This window comes from Nerophis lumbriciformis, linkage group LG10 (assembly GCF_033978685.3).
Source record: "Nerophis lumbriciformis linkage group LG10, RoL_Nlum_v2.1, whole genome shotgun sequence".
In the NCBI taxonomy this organism is placed as follows: domain Eukaryota; kingdom Metazoa; phylum Chordata; class Actinopteri; order Syngnathiformes; family Syngnathidae; genus Nerophis; species Nerophis lumbriciformis.
The window spans coordinates 22,500,059-22,517,162 of record NC_084557.2 but is presented as its reverse complement, the minus strand read 5'-3'; the positions used below and the strand labels follow the sequence as shown (position 1 = coordinate 22,517,162).

General features: G+C 42.0%; 1 protein-coding gene across 1 annotated transcript in view; it reads left to right on the top strand.

The window, feature by feature from the left end:
* LOC133612141 (immunoglobulin superfamily member 22-like) overlaps positions 1-5,614 on the top strand; it is a 50,555-nt gene extending 44,941 nt beyond the window's left edge. Inside the window, exons 23-25 of the mRNA XM_061969308.2 lie at positions 2,117-2,265; positions 2,331-2,511; positions 5,419-5,614. Coding sequence (XP_061825292.1) covers positions 2,117-2,265; positions 2,331-2,511; positions 5,419-5,486 — 398 coding nt within the window. The 3' untranslated portion in view covers positions 5,487-5,614. The remainder of the gene's footprint in view (positions 1-2,116; positions 2,266-2,330; positions 2,512-5,418) is intronic.
* The last annotated feature ends 11,490 nt before the right edge of the window (positions 5,615-17,104 follow it).

The following is a 17,104-nucleotide window of genomic DNA, read 5'->3' as shown; positions in this document are numbered from 1 at the left end:
GGAAAATAACAGAGCTGATTTGACTCGGTGTTTGAGAAAATGGCGGATTGCTTCCCGATGTGACGTCACGTTGTGACGTCATCGCTCCGAGAGCGAATAATAGAAAGGCGTTTAATTCGCCAAAATTCACCCATTTAGAGTTCGTAAATCGGTTAAAAAAATATATGGTCTTTTTTCTGCAACATCAAGGTATATATTGATTACATAGGTCTGGTGATAATGTTCCCCTTTAAAGGGGAACCACACTTTTTATTTGAATTTTGCCTATGGTTCACAAACCTTATGTGAGACAAGCACACATATATTTTATGTTTTAAATGAATGCTAGAATAAGTCACCTTACAATGGAGGTAATGGGATTCGCTCTATTCCGTATATTAAGCGCTCGAAAAAAAAAAACTCCAATGTTTTATACACACACTGTTATGTAATGTAGGAACAGGCACGTTCATGATAACATGTAATAGTTACGTATTTTGCTCACTTCAAGGAGAGCATTACTTTTACAGACGCATCACAAGAAGAGAAATATAACCTTAGAGGAAAATCTAATTCAAAACATGTGTATGTTCGTACAACACTTAAAACCTTTAGCATATCAGTAGGTGGAATGAAATTATGGAACAGATTAACCAAATAAATCAAACAAAGCACCAATATGATTAAGTTTAAGAGACTGTTCAAACTACAAGTGTTCACAAAGTACACGGAACAAGAATTATGATGAACATCTTGAATACTTTTTTTTTTTTTTTTTTTTTGAGACAAAGATTATTTATGTATTTAATATTTATTTGTTTACTATGGTATATTATTGATGTATTATTTATTTGTTCACTGTTTTGTTACAGAGAACAAGGACATTGTATAAAATTGCTATAGTATTAAAAGGGGTTGGATTTAAATAAGCTCTGCTTTTTCCTACTCCTTTTTGGACGTGCTGTAATGAAACAACTGGAATTGTGTAATACATTACATTGTATTGTATATGCAAGATTGAAATAAACTAAAACTGAACTGAACTGAACTGAACAACGTTTGTTTTTCCCTTCAACAACAACACAATACGGGTCTATTACGCATGGAAAAGCATATGGATACAGTCAGGGGCGTCACTAGCTTTTAAGGACAGGTGGGGAAGGACAGGGGGGGCTTAGCCCCCAGGAGATGCACAGAATGCGAGCGAACGTTACGCACAAGCACAAAACTTCACAAACGGCTAACAAAGACTTAGAAATTATTCATTGTTATTATTTTTTTTTTTTTAAATGCACGGGACGAAATGAAATGCTCCCCGGGACGATGGCTTTTAACCATTTTTTTTCTTTTTCTTTTTATGTATTTATTCATTTTACATTTTATATTAAATGTCTTGGTTTTTCCTCCCTCTGAAAATCCTATGAAATGTTTAACAAGCCATCCCATAATAATACAACAGCTATTAATGTAACAATACAATAAAACAAATATATTTAATTATGTTTTTTTCATTATTTTAACAATAGGCTAATGTACATTACTTTATGTAGATTCTACAAGAAACACAAAACTTAAAAACTAAATTATTTACAATTGCACACACAAGGTTTCGTGCAGCTTCACTCATTGTAAAGGAAGATAATGTGCTTCGTACACCTGCAGGACCGCAAGCAAGGTCGCAGAGAAAATGCGGACTGGAATTTGAGTGATGTGGGCATTTTCTATATGAACAAGTGGAATGGATTGGACACCGACGCACTAAAGGGGCTCTCTACCTTACGCTACGAAGTGAGGGGAAACTGAGTGAATAATAACAGGTTATATGATTATTTATTTAAACTCATATTCGGGCCACTTTGTAATGAATATGTATTTGTAAAAAATATATATATATATATATATATAACACCAAATTATTTAGGGGGGCTTAAGAATATTTTAGGGGGGCTTGAGCCCCCCTAAAATAGGCCTAACAACGCCAATGGATACAGTTAACGTTAAGCGTTAGTTGGGATTCCTCGAGCCTTAATATACACTGGGAACAACAATGGACCAAAAACGGACCCTTGCGGTACACCCATTCCGTTTGCATTCATATGTGACTTGAGTGTGATTTTCCTTCGCCTTTGTCCTCCAGAGTGCATCAGCAGTCTTCGTCTGAAAGAATATGCTGCACCCCCCCGTCAGGTGAAACCCTCTTTCCTTCTTCCCCTGAAGGACCACGCTGTGCACCGAGGCCACGACTGCACCATGAGCTGTGCCTATCAGGGCATGCCAACGCCGCAGGTATAGCTCCACAATATATTCGAATGTGCACTCCTGTTCTCACGGTGTGGGTCTTGTGAGCACAGGCCTCCTGGTACAAAGGAGAATCCAAGATGTCTGACCGCCCTCGCTTTTGGCAGAGCACGGCTAATGGAGTGTGCACTCTGGTGATTCCTGTTTGCGCTGTCAAGGATAGTGGGAAGTACACTCTCGTGCTGGAAAATCCACTCGGGATGGCGAAGTGCTCGTGCAGCCTGGTCATCTTTGGTGAGTTGTACACAGAAGGCGACAGTACACTGCAAAAACTGAAATCTAAGTAAGATTAAGTATCTCAAATGAGGGTGATATTTGCTTATTTTCTGTCTGATAAGATCATTCTTCTCACTAAGCAGATTTTATAAATAAATAAATAAATGGGTTGTACTTGTATAGCGCTTTTCTACCTTCAAGGTACTCAAAGCGCTTTGACACTACTTCCACATTTACCCATTCACACACACATTCACACACTGATGGAGGGAGCTGCCATGCAAGGCGCTAACCAGCACCCATCAGGAGCAAGGGTGAAGTGTCTTGCTCAGGACACAACGGACATGACGAGGTTGGTACTAGGTGGGGATTGAACCAGGGACCTGTTAGAATGTTTTACTTGTTTTAAGGGTTTTGGTCCTAAATGATCTCAGTAAGATATTACAGCTTGTTGCTGAGATTTGATGACCTATATTGAGTAAAACATGGTTGAAACCAGAATATCAACAGTTGCAAAGCCGTGTCATCAACACTCACAAGTATAAAACTGCTTTTTCAAAGTAATAATTTCTTATTTCAAGCATGAAATAAAAAATCATGACTTTGACACAATCGTGTCTCTTAATTAAAACAGATGACAGCCAAATGGACTTTGCTGTTTTATTTTCAATGAAACAATAGAAAAGATGTGCTCATATAGTAGTACAGTTGGTACAGTACAGTAAACTGACAGTTAATATTTAAACATTTTAACATGTGACATTTCAAACTATTTTGAACAGAAATAGTTCAGATGAATTCTTCAAAATTACAATTAAAAAAATGTGGCTGGGGGCCGGGCTGTGTGTGTGTGTGTGTGATATATATACAAACCCCGTTTCCATATGAGTTGGGAAATTGTGTTAGATGTAAATATAAACGGAATACAATGATTTGCAAATCCTTTTCAACCCATATTCAGTTGAATATGCTACAAAGACAAGATATTTGTGTTCAAACTCATACACTTTATTTTTTTTTTGCAAATAATAATTAACTTAGAATTTCATGGCTGCAACACGTGCCAAAGTAGTTGGGAAAGGGCATGTTCACCACTGTGTTACATCACCTTTTCTTTTAACAACACTCAATAAACGATTGGGAACTGAGGAAACTAATTGTTGAAGCTTTGAAAGTGGAATTCTTTCCCATTCTTGTTTTATGCAGAGCTTCAGTCGTTCAACCGTCCAGGGTCTCCGCTGTCGTATTTTACGCTTCATAATGCAGCCACACATTTTTGATGGGACACAGGTCTGGACTGCAGGCGGGCCAGGAAAGTACCCGCACTCTTTTTTTATGTAGCCACGCTGTTGTAACACGTGCTGAATGTGGCTTGGCATTGTCTTGCTGAAATAAGCAGGGGCGTCCATGAAAAAGACGGCGCTTAGATGGCAGCATATGTTGTTCCAAAACCTGTATGTACCTTTCAGCATTAATGGTGCCTTCACAGATGTGTAAGTTACCCATGCCTTGGGCACTAATGCACCCCCATACCATCACAGATGCTGCGTTTTGAACTTTGCGTCGATAACAGTCTGGATGGTTCGCTTCCCCTTTGGTCCGGATGACACGATGTTGAATATTTCCAAAAACAATTTGAAATGTGGACTCGTCAGACCACAGAACACTTTTCCACTTTGCATGAGTCCATCTTAGATGATCTCGGGCCCAGAGAAGCCGGCAGCGTTTCTGGATGTTATTGATAAATGGCTTTCGCTTTGCATAGTAGAGCTTCAACTTGCACTTACACATGTAGCGACCAACTGTATTTAGTGACAGTGGTTTTCTGTAGTGTTCCTGAGCGCATGTGGTGATATCCTTTAGAGATTGATGTCGGTTTTTGATACAGTGCCGTCTGAGGGATCGAAGGTCACGGTCATTCAATGTTGGTTTCCGGCCATGCCGCTTACGTGGAGTGATTTCTCCAGATTCTCTGAACCTTTTGATGATATTATGAACCGTAGATGTTGAAATCCCTAAATTTCTTGCAATTGCACTTTGAGAAACGTTGTTCTTAAACTGTTTGACTATTTGCTCATGCAGTTGTGGACAAAGGGTTATACCTCGCCCCATCCTTTCTTGTGAAAGACTGAGCATTTTTTGAGAAGCTGTTTTTATACCCAATCAAGGCACCCACCTGTTCCCAATTAGCCTGCACACCTGTGGGATGTTCCAAATAAGTGTTTGATGAGCATTCCTCAACTTTATCAGTATTTATTGCCACCTTTCCCAACTTCTTTGTCATGTGTTGCTGGTATCAAATTCTAAAGTTAATGATTATTTGCAAAAAAAAAAAAGTTTATCAGTTTGAACCTCAAATATGTTGTCTTTGTAGCATATTCAACTGAATATGGGTTGAAAATGATTTGCAAATCATTGTATTCCGTTTATATTTACATCTATCACAATTTCCCAACTCATATGGAAATGGGGTTAGTATATATATATATATATATATATATATATATATATATATATATATACTGTATATATTCCTCGCGCACTAATTGACTGAAAGAGCACACATTTGGCGCGATGATGTCATGTTATCGATAACGGCACTAGCATTTACTTAATTTAAGAATATTTTTCAACATATTGAGAAAAAAGGTATTTTTTTCTATCAAAAAAGTGCACTTGTTATTAGTGAGAATATACTTATTTTAAGGTATTTTTGGGTTAATTGAGGTTAGCTAATTTGACTTGTTTTGGAAAGTCCTGACAAGCCAAATTTTCTTGTTCTATTGGCAGATCATTTTCCTTAATTCAAGTACAATACCCCTAATTTTTGTGTGTATTTTTCTTGTTTTTGAACACTGACTTTTTGCAGTGTAAACTGCAAAATGTGTTACAGAAAATGCACAGTGATTCTATTTTGTTTTCCAGATAAGGATGACAAGAGCCTGCTGGAGAGTCTGACTAAGCAAGCAAACAAGGAGAAGCTTATTGTGTAGGAAATGTCATACATACTAGTGTTATTCACCATCACTTTGCCCAAATATCTCATCTTTTGATTGGGGCAAGGTTGTCTTTTGTGCATGAACTTTCCCTTGCAGTGCAATAAATGACCACCAGAGGTCAGTGACATACTTTTCATTTTTTATGTGTGGTATGTTTAAGGTCCTTTTAAAAATTGCATTCCTTCATTTTAGTCCAAATACATAATTAGGTTGTTGCTGCATAAGTCAGCTCTATATATTAGAATAGAATATAATATTATTCCCCTTCTTACACATCTACAAAGAAAACCAAATATTAGGAACCCATTTTCAATTGAATTTAATGCAGTTGTACAACCACTATCATAAGCTAGGAACAATAATATTAATAATACAACAATGCAACAGAGGAAGTATACCACAGCTTTTAGATCAACAATATTTGCTCATATGGATGGGCAGGACAGGTTAAAAATGAAAAAATAAATAAAAAATGAAAAAATAAATAAAAAATAAAGATAATAATGATAAACAATAATACCAACAAAAAAAAACTCCACAGTACTCAACATCCTGGGTCTGCAATGGTTGTTTGAACATTACTTTAATATATTGGTTTAAAAAAGTGTTGTTAAAAATGACCTTTTTGACCTTGGGGCCCAGAGGGCAACAGAGGGGACACGGGGCCTTCTCCAATATTAACACTGAATAAGTAATTTTGTTCTTGATTTTAATGGTATTCAATCATTATATCTAACCTATACTTACAGTTTAGGATAAACCGTGTCAACTGATAGGAAAGCATGTGTTAATTACCAAACAATATTAAGTCAGGCTGATTACAAAAAATTAATAGTGATCAAATATACTGCATAAAGATGAATGAACATAAATTGACATACAATTACAAAACCCAAAACCAGTGAAGTTGGCACGTTGTGTAATTTGTAAACAATTCTTTGCAAATCCTTTTCAACTTACATTCAGTTGAATAGACTGCAAAGACAAGATATTTAATGTTCTCCATTGTGGTATTTTAGGCTTCATATTGCGCCACACATTTTCAATGGGAACCAGGTCCCAGCGAAGCCGGCTACGTTTCTGGGTGTTGTTGATAAATGGCTTTCGCTTTGCATTGTAGAGTTTTAACTTGCACTTACAGATGTAGCGACGAACTGTAGTTACTGACAGTGGTTTTCTGAAGTGTTCCTGAGCCCATGTGGTGATATCCTTTACACACTGATGTCGGTTTTTGATGCAGTACCGCCTGAGGGATGGAAGGTCACAGGCATTCAATGTTGGTTTTCAGCCTTGCTGCTTATGTGCAGTGATATCTCCAGATCCTCTGCACCTTTTGATGATATTACGGACCGTAGATGGTGAAATCCCTAAATTCCTTGCAATAGCTGGTTGACAAATGTTGTTCTTAAACAATTTGGTCACGCATTTGTTCACAAAGTGGTGACCCTCGCCCCATCCTTGTTTGTGAATGACTGAGCATTTCATGGAAGCTGCTTTTATACCCAATCATGGCACCCACCTGTTCCCAATTAGCCTGTTCACCCGTGGGATGTACCAAATAAGTGTTTGATGAGCATTCCTCAACATTCTCAGTCTTTTTTGCCACTTGTGCCAGCTTTTTTGAAACATTCAAAATGAGCTAATAGTTGCAAAAAATAACAAAGTTTTCCAGTTCGAATGTTAAGTATCTTGTCTTTGCATTCAATTGAAAATAACTTGAAAAGGATTTGCAAATCATTTTATTCTGTTTTTATTTATGACTTACACAACGTGCCAACTTCACTGGTTTGGGGTTTTGTACACAGTGCCAAAAATAAATCAATTCTAACTAAATTGATGATAAACAACAACAATATTATATATTTCTTTAAATAACTGTCCATTAAACTAAAGTGCAAATGAAAATACAGATTCACCACTTTAGTCCTAATTTCTGCACTTAATAAACCTCTCCATGACTTTAGTTCCAGACTTCTTCTGTTTGTTTAATATTGTCATTACTGCCACAAGTGTTGGAAAAATGTTTTACAACTGAGTACCGCTGCGGCCCACACGGACCACAGCTGAGAGCCCCTTGTTGGGCCGGAGCCCTAAGGTTAGGAAACACTGACTTACTGTGCACTCAAAACAAAAGTGTAAAAAAATGTTTGTGAAAAGACGACTTTTAAGGGAGAAAAAAATGTTTTGTACTATATGCATAAAGTATATTATATACAGTATATATAATCTCCTTATCATATTGTATAATCTGGCCCAGGCATGCAAATGGGTAGCGTAACTTTGTGGCATGGTGGGACATGCATGGCCCAAATAAAATCCCATTGGATTTTGGTGCTAATGTGCATAAAAAACTTGATTTTCTTTGTACAGAAGATAATGGAAACTAAAATGTGTTTAAGGTCACCGAGGCCTGACAGCCAAGGTGCGTGACAGTGTGTGTGTGTGAGTGGCGCTTGACTGTGTTTTGGTTACCAGCTTCCATTAGGCCAAGCTGAGAGCTGAAACCGATATCCGGACGTCATCAGAGAACCACCACAGGGGGTGCAAGCGTCAGGTTGCCAGTTTCCAAACAATTGAGCAGTGACAGGCTATATAAAGTGAAATCACGGCTTCTTTCAGCCTCTTCATTGCTCACTGATGGCACAAGAGGGTGGATGTGGGGGTGCGAGTGTAAACAGTTCATCTCAGAGATTGTCGGTGAAACTGCAGTGAAGGTACTGTGCCGATCTAAATAAAGGGAGTGCTTGGAAGGTTAGTGTAAAACGCGAAAGTGAATATGTTTACTATGTGACAGGGTTAGTGGAAATTAACTGATTTGATTGAGGATTTTGTTTCCACCAAACAAAAAAGTATGCCTTTACAATTGAAAATCACCTTTGCAAAGATGCTGCGAAGCCTTAAAAAAGACTAAAAAACACACCTGATTATCACGTGCGAAGCTTGCTGCTAATAAAATAAACCCGTATAACCAATTGTTGGGCCACGAGCGCCCCCTAGAGGGCTGTAAAAAAATATGTGTTTCTCAGCTGTGGTCCGTATATGGGCTGCAACGTACTCAGTTGTAATTCACTTTTCCAACACTTGTGGCAGTAAAGGCGACAATATACAGACCAAATTAGTCTGGAGTTAAAGTCATAAGCGCACAAATTATGACTAAAGTGGTGAAGATGTATTTTCAATTCCACTTTATTTTTACCGACAGTTTTTTTTAAGAATATATACAACTGTTATTATTTATCACAAATTTAATTAGAATGTATTTATTTTAACAATGAGTAAGTGTATAAACCCCGTTTCCATATGAGTTGGGAAATTGTGTTGGATGTAAATATAAACGGAATACAATGATTTGCAAATCCTTTTCAACCCATATTCAATTGAATGCACTACAAAGACAAGATATTTGATGTTCAAACTCATAAACTTTATTTTTTTTTGCAAATAATAATTAACTTTGAATTTCATGGCTGCAACACGTGCCAAAGTAGTTGGGAAAGGGCATGTTCACCACTGTGTTACATCACCTTTTCTTTTAACAACACTCAATACACGATTGGGAACTGAGGAAACTAATTGTTGAAGCTTTGAAAGTGGAATTCTTTCCCATTCTTGTTTTATGTAGAGCTTCAGTCGTTCAACAGTCTGAGGTCTCCGCTGTCGTATTTTACGCTTCATAATGCGCCACACATTTTTGATGGGACACAGGTCTGGACTGCAGGCGGGCCAGGAAAGTACCCGCACTCTTTTTTTACGAAGCCACGCTGTTGTAACACGTGCTGAATGTGGCTTGGCATTGTCTTGCTGAAATAAGCAGGGGCGTCCATGAAAAAGACGGCGCTTAGATGGCAGCATATGTTGTTCCAAAACCTGTATGTACCTTTCAGCATTAATGGTGCCTTCACAGATGTGTAAGTTACCCATGCCTTGGGCACTAATGCACCCCCATACCATCACAGACGCTGGCTTTTGAACTTTGCGTCGATAACAGTCTGGATGGTTCGCTTCCCCTTTGGTCCGGATGACACGATGTCGAATATTTCCAAAAACAATTTAAAATGTGGACTCATCAGACCACAGAACACTTTTCCACTTTGCATCAGTCCATCTTAGATGATCTCGGGCCCAGAGAAGCCGGCGACGCTTCTGGATGTTGTTGATAAATGGCTTTCGCTTTGCATAGTAGAGCTTTAACTTGCACTTACACATGTAGCGACCAACTGTATTTAGTGACAGTGGTTTTCTGAAGTGTTCCTGAGCCCACGTGGTGATATCCTTTAGAGAATGATGTCGGTTTTTGATACAGTGCCGTCTGAGGGATCAAAAGTCACCGTCATTCAATGTTGGTTTCCGGCCATGCCGCTTACGTGGAGTGATTTCTCCAGATTCTCTGAACCTTTTGATGATATTATGGACCGTAGATGTTGAAATCCCTAAATTTCTTGCAATTGCACTTTGAGAAATGTTGTCTTAAACTATTTGACTATTTGCTCACGCAGTTGTGGACAAAGTGGTGTACCTCGCCCCATCCTTTCTTGTGAAAGACTGAGCATTTTTTGGGAAGCTGTTTTTATACCCAATCATGGCACCCACCTGTTCCCAATTAGCCTGTTCACCTGTGGGATGTTCCAAATAAGTGTTTGATGAGCATTCCTCAACTTTATCAGTATTTATTGCCACCTTTCCCAACTTCTTTGTCACGTGTTGCTGGCATCAAATTCTAAAGTTAATGATTATTTAAAAAAAAAAAATGTTTATCAGTTTGAACATCAAATATGTTGTCTTTGTAGCATATTCAACTGAATATGGGTTGAAAATGATTTACAAATCATTGTATTCCGTTTATATTTAAATCTAACACAATTTCCCAACTCATATGGAAACAGGGTTTGTACATACATTTATTTTTATTAGTCCTTTCTTTTGCTGTATATTTGATGGGTATTTATTTTTGTAATCGGCCTGACCTAATCTTTGATGATAATCGTTGTAATTAACACACGCTTTCATATCATTTTGACAAGGTTTATCCTGTTAAACTGTGAGTAGGTTGAATATGATTATTGAATAGGATTCTAATCAAGAGTAAAAATGTCTAATTCAGTCTTAATATTTGAGTGGGTACTGAATAAATTGGGCCCCAAAGTCAAAGGGGTTAAGAACCCCTGAAATAAACCACAGCAAAGTTATAAAGATTTTTGTAGAAAAATGTCCAAGTGCGCAGTCTCACTTTGCGTTTTCCCACACCCTGGCCAACAACAGAATATCTTGGTGTAAATCAGTGTGAAATGACTCGAAACCTGCATACATTGAAATAAAACCTTACTGAGTGAATCTGATATATGTGAAAAACTTGAAATGTATGAGCTAATAGAAGCAGCATCTGTGTGAGGTGGCAGTTTTAAATTGTGGTCGCATTTGCATTAATTATAAGACACATTGCATTGCTTGTGCCATAGAAACAAACCGTGAGCTTTGACTTTATGGATTATTTTGAGTCTTTTTTTTTTTTTTTTTTCTATTGCCCAATTTCCTAAAAGGCAGGAGGGGTGATCACATTGCATATACCATACTTTAATTTGACTTTGTGGATTATTTCAAGTCTCTCTGTTTATTTCGGTGACCCAAAGTGGCAGTTTTCATTAATTCCCAGTAGAGGAAGCAGCCGCATTGATGATTGTACACATTTACCTTTCTTGTGCATGAGCTTGTCTACCGTGAGATTTGACTTTGTGGATTATTTTTAGTTTACTGTTTATTTTATATCATGCATGCGTTGGTTATCATGAATCACGAGAGAGGAGTGATCACATTAACAATTTGTCACATCTGTGTTGCTTATACATGATTATCAGAATAGACTCCTAAACGGAGCTGAGATAACATCTAAAGCACTTAAAACAATGTGCAAGTTCATTTTATTGACTGTATTTGAAACATTTGAACATGACTCCTCAGTCAGTGTGAATCTCAAAACAGAGAGAAAAAAAAGGCTTCACTGGTCTGTGCAGATGATGATTGATAATAGGCATAAATAGCCGCCTGATTGGCAACTGCCACCAGGTGTGCCCGGCTGCCAATCTGGGACAGGTGAGGAAAACGAGCCGTCAGGGAGACATGCTGGAAATGGAACAAAAATACGAGCGCTGACAGGAAATAAACGTCAAACAAGAAAACACAAACAGAAATGAAGTGACAGATCGTCACAGGGCCCCTCTAATCCTGACAACACTGGCACTTATTTCACAGTTCTGGACCTAAAAATGATATCTAATGGGTAAAATTACTAAAACGGCCTTCTCTCATCTCCGTAATATTGCTAAAATGTGTTCCATTTTGTCCACTAGCGACGCTGAGATCATTATTCATGTGTTCGTTACGTCTCGTCTCGATTACTGTAACGTATTATTTTAGGGTCTCCCTATGTCTAGCATTAAAAGATTACAGTTGGTACAAAATGCGGCTGCTAGACTTCTGACAAGGACAAGAAAGTTTGATCATATTACCGTATTGTTCGGAGTATAAGTCGCTCCGGAGCAGTGACGTGCGGTGAGGTTCATGACTGGTGAGGCACTGACTTCATCACAGTCAGATTTACAAACATATGAACCCTAAAGACTATCTTATTGACCATTTGATTGGCAGCAGTTAACGGGTTATGTTTAAAAGCTCATACCAGCATTCTTCCCTGCTTGGCACTCAGCATCAAGGGTTGGAATTGGGGGTTAAATCACCAACAATTATTCCCGGGCGCGGCGCCGCTGCTGCCCACTGCTCCCCTCACATCCCAGGGGGTGATCAAGGGATGGGTCAAATGCAGAGGACAAATTTCACCACACCTAGTGTGTGTGTGACAATCATTGGTACTTTAACTTAACTTTAACTTTACACATACAAACTGTAGCACACAAAAAAGCACATTTAATAAAAACGTTATTATGGTCTTACCTTTACTTATAAGTGCGGGAACAGTGGTGTTCGTGTTGGAGGAGTTGTGAATGAATGAAATATGAAATCCGTGCTGCAGTCGGCAGGTGTACCTAATGTTGTGTCCCTGCAGTCGTTCACGGCTCTTCCGGCGCGAGCATTGTTGTTTTTGCACTTTTTGGCTTCTTGTTAAGTGACTTTTTTTGGGTGGATTCGGTCTTGCACGTGGAGGGTTTGGGTGTGGGCTTTGGTTGGTGTGGCGCTCCCGTCTGGGGGTGCAGTCTGCGGCGGAGGTGCATTAACCGGCACCAGGAGGCGGGATTACGCGAGCCTCACACAGTGCATCTTCACAGCAGTTTTTTGATTGCTCAGCACAATAAATACTTTACACACATACAGTTGTTGACAAAATACACTGTACATTATATACCTGAGCTAACTAAACTATGGAAATGTATAATATAATTCATATAGCAATACGGTCTCACTGCACAGCAGGCCAGCAGTTAGCCGAGTCCGCAATCCATGGTGAGGCACAACTGAGTGACGTGCCTCAACTGGCTGCTGATCACCGCACCGTCTCTTCTCAGTATTTGAACGGCAAATGTGAAAATTCAGCGATTTTGAATAAAAAATAATCTAAAACTGGTGAAGTTAAATGGAAAATAACTTTACAGTATAATCACTGGATACATATAACAATTTAATTAATTTTTTTTCTTTTTACATTTTTTTTCTTTCCATGATGGTGTCAAGACTTGATCTTGGGAGTTTGCTTTTCCAGGATGCAACGGAAAGTTGGCACGGGCGAGACGGGAATCAAGGTACATGGCGGGTTTTAATATATCAATTTAATATATAAAAAAAAAAGGGATAAATGAAAGCGCGCACAGTGGCGGAGAACAAACTATGAAAAACAAAAAAAGACTATAAACATGGAACCAAAACTTACTGTGACAAGGGACATGAAGCAGGATCATAGAGGAATGGACAGAGCATAAATGTGGTGCGAAGAAGCATATATGGGGTGTGAGGTCATCAGACAAACAAACTGAAAAACACTGAACTTAAATACTACAGACATGATTAACGAAAACAGGTGCGTGACTCAAGACGTGAAACAGGTGCGTGACGTGACAGGTGAAAACTAATGGTTGCTATGGTGACCAGACAAGGGAGTGAAAAGACAGAAACTAAACAAAACATGACTTAAAACAAAACATGATAATACAGACATGACAGAGCCCCTCCCTTAAGGACAGATACCAGATGTCCAAGAAAAAAAACTTAACAAAAGTCATGGGAGGGCGGGAGGGGGACATGGCGGTGGGTCGCCAGACCACGTGTCCCCGTATCCACCGGGGCAGAGTTAGGTGGCAGGCGAGGTGGGCGCCCAGGGAATGGCCACATTCGTGGCCGACTGGGAGGTGGGCGCACTTGGCGTGGCGGGCGACCAGGTAGCGGCCATATCCGTGGCCGACGAGGAGGCAGGCGCGTCGTCATCGTGGCAGGCGTGGCTTGGCGTGGTGAGTCAGGCGGCGAAGCTCGGCGTGGCGCGTCAGGCGGCGAAGCTCGGCGTGGCGCGTCAGGCGGCGAAGCTCGGCGTGGGTCTTGGTATAGGTCTTGGCGTGGGTCTTGGTCTTGGCATGGCGGGTCTTGGTCTTGGCATGGCGGGTCTTGGTCTTGGTCTTGACGTGGTTTGTTCTCCCGTGGTGCAAATGAGCATTTGGACCAGACATGGCGTGAAGGTGAAGACATTTTTTATTTTACACTAACAAAAGAACAAAAGGCGCGCTCAAGGCGGATGTACAACTTCCATCCATCCATCCATCCATCCATTTTCTACCGCTTATTCCCTTTGGGGTCGCGGGGGGCGCTGGAGCCTATCTCAGCTACAATCGGGCGGAAGGCGGGGTACACCCTGGACAAGTCGCCACCTCATCGCAGGGATGTACAACTTGACTAATGAAAACAAAAGACTTGCACGGGGGCAAAAAACTATGAACAATAAAAAACACTAACTGTGGCAATAATAAACAAACTTACTTGGCATGGACATGAAGTGCGCAGACGTGGACAGAGTGTGACAGGGGGCATAAATGCGAGGATGTCGTCAGGACGAACAACAGAAAATGAAAAGCTTAAATAACAGACATGATTAACGAAAACAGGTGCGTGACTCAAAACGTGAAACAGGTGCGTGACGTGACAGGTGAAAACTAATGGGTAATCATGCAAACAAGACAAGGGAGTGAAAAGCCAGAAACTAAACAAAACATGACTTAAAACAAAACTTGATTACACAGACATGACAGAGCCCCTCCCTTAAGGACAGATACCAGATGTCCAAGAAAAAAATTAACAAAATGGCGGTGGGTCGCCAGCCCAAGTGGCCCCGAATCCACCGAGGCAAAGTCAAGTGGCGGCGGCGAGTGGAACGCCGCTGCAGCAGGCGAGGCGGGCGCCCAGGGATTGGCCACATTCGTGGCCGACTGGGAGGTGGGCGCACTTGGCGTGGCGGGCGACCAGGTAGCGGCCATATCCGTAGCCGACGAGGAGGCAGGCACGTCGTCAACTTGGCAGGCGTGGCAGCTCGGCGTGGCAAGTCAGGCGGCGAAGCTCGGCGTGACGCGTCCAGCGGCGAAGCTCGGCGTGACGCGTCCAGCGGCGATGCTCGGCGTGACGCGGCGATGCTCGGCGTGACGCGTCCAGCGGCGAAGCTCGGCGTGACGCGTCCAGCGGCGAAGCTCGGCATGGGGCTTGGTCTTGGTCTTGGTGTGGGTCTTGGCATGGCGGGTCTTGGTCTTGGTGTGGGTCTTGGTCTTGGTGTGGGTCTTGGTCTTGGTCTTGGCATGGCGGGTCTTGGTCTTGGCATGGCGGGTCTTGGTCTTTGTCTTGGTCTTGGCATGGCGTGTTTTGGTCTTGGCATGGCGTGTCTTGGTCTTGGTGTGGGTCTTGGTCTTGGTGTGGGTCTTGGTCTTGGTCTTGGTGTGGGTCTTGGTCTTGGTGTGGGTCTTGGTCTTGGCATGGCGGGTCTTGGTCTTGGTCTTGGTGTCGTGGAACTGGTACCGGAGCTTGGCGTGGCGGGTCTTGGTCTTGGCATGGCGGGTCTTGGTCTTGGCATGGCGGGTCTTGGTCTTGGCATGGCGGGTCTTGGTCTTGGCATGGCGGGTCTTGGCGTCGTTGAGCTGGTACCGGGTCTTGGCGTCGTGGAGCTGGTACCGGAGCTTGGCGTCGTGGAGCTGGTACCGGAGCTTGGCGTCGTGGAGCTGGTACCGGAGCTTGGCGTCGTGGAGCTGGTACCGGAGCTTGGCGTCGTGGAGCTGGTACCGGAGCTTGGCGTCGTGGAGCTACTGGTGCAGGTGGAGGTGGTCTAGCTGGGGGTTGCGGCTTGGCATGGTAAAAGACTGGTGAGGGCGGTCGTGCTGGAGGCTGTGGCTTGATGGGTCGGAAGACTGGTGGTGGCGGCCGTGCTGGAGGCTGTGGCTTGGCATGGTGATGCCGAGCCACCCCACCAACACAGCTCCCGACCCCAGCCCCCCCCTCAAGGGGCGGATACCAGACGCGCTCCCTGCGGTCTGGAACTCTCTCTAGGGATGGGGGGAGGGAGGTCTAGAGGGGGGCTGAAATTTCCCCTTTAAGTTGTCCACAATGTTTTTTTTCTTTATCCCCCACCTGGGGTTGTGTGGGCGGAAAAAAAGAAAAAAATCGTGACGGGGGCGGGACTTGAGTCTTGGGGGGCGGGGCATGAGTCTTGGGGGGCGGGGCATGCAATTTGAGACGTGGCTTGGACTGATTAGACCTGATTTCTAAAAACATGTTTTGATAATTATTTATCAAAGTCATGCCATTAGAGTCTTTTGTTGGAGGCGGCTGTTCAAAAGAAAAAGATTTGGAAAAAAAATCCTGGGCTGTGATGTCATCCTGAGGAAGCCGGGCAGACTGTTGCTTGCTTCCGCCCGGAGGGGGCGGGGCTTGTGGGAGCGGCGTGTCCCGCTGGCTCGCGGATGTCCTTCCTGGCGTCCCTCGCCTTTGGCGGCGCTTCCGTGGCTGGGATGACGCGCCCACGTCCCCGGGCCAAACGGAGCTGATCGGCACCAGTTTGCCGGTCGGACCCCACATGAGATCTCTGCGCTCCACGGAGGAGTAGCGCAGCGTTTCCTCTTCCATCGCGCGCAGGACCGCCCATGTTCCCTCGTCAAAATTGTCCAAATGTCTTGCGGGATAACTTTTTAGCTGACGACATCTGTCAAGACTAGGACTTTGACGTGGTTTGTTCTCCCGTGGTGCAAATGAGCATTTGGACCAGACATGGCGTGAAGGTGAAGACATTTTTTATTTTACACTAACAAAAGAACAAAAGGCGCGCTCAGGCGGATGTACAACTTGACTAATGAAAACAAAAGACTTGCACGGGGGCAAAAAACTATGAACAATAAAAAACACTAACTGTGGCAATAATAAACAAACTTACTTGGCATGGACATGAAGTGCGCAGACGTGAACAGAGTGTGACAGGGGGCATAAATGCGAGGATGTCGTCAGGACGAACAACAGAAAATGAAAAGCTTAAATAACAGACATGATTAACGAAAACAGGTGCGTGACTCAAAACGTGAAACAGGTGCGTGACGTGACAGGTGAAAACTAATGGGTAATCATGCAAACAAGACAAGGGAGTGAAAAGC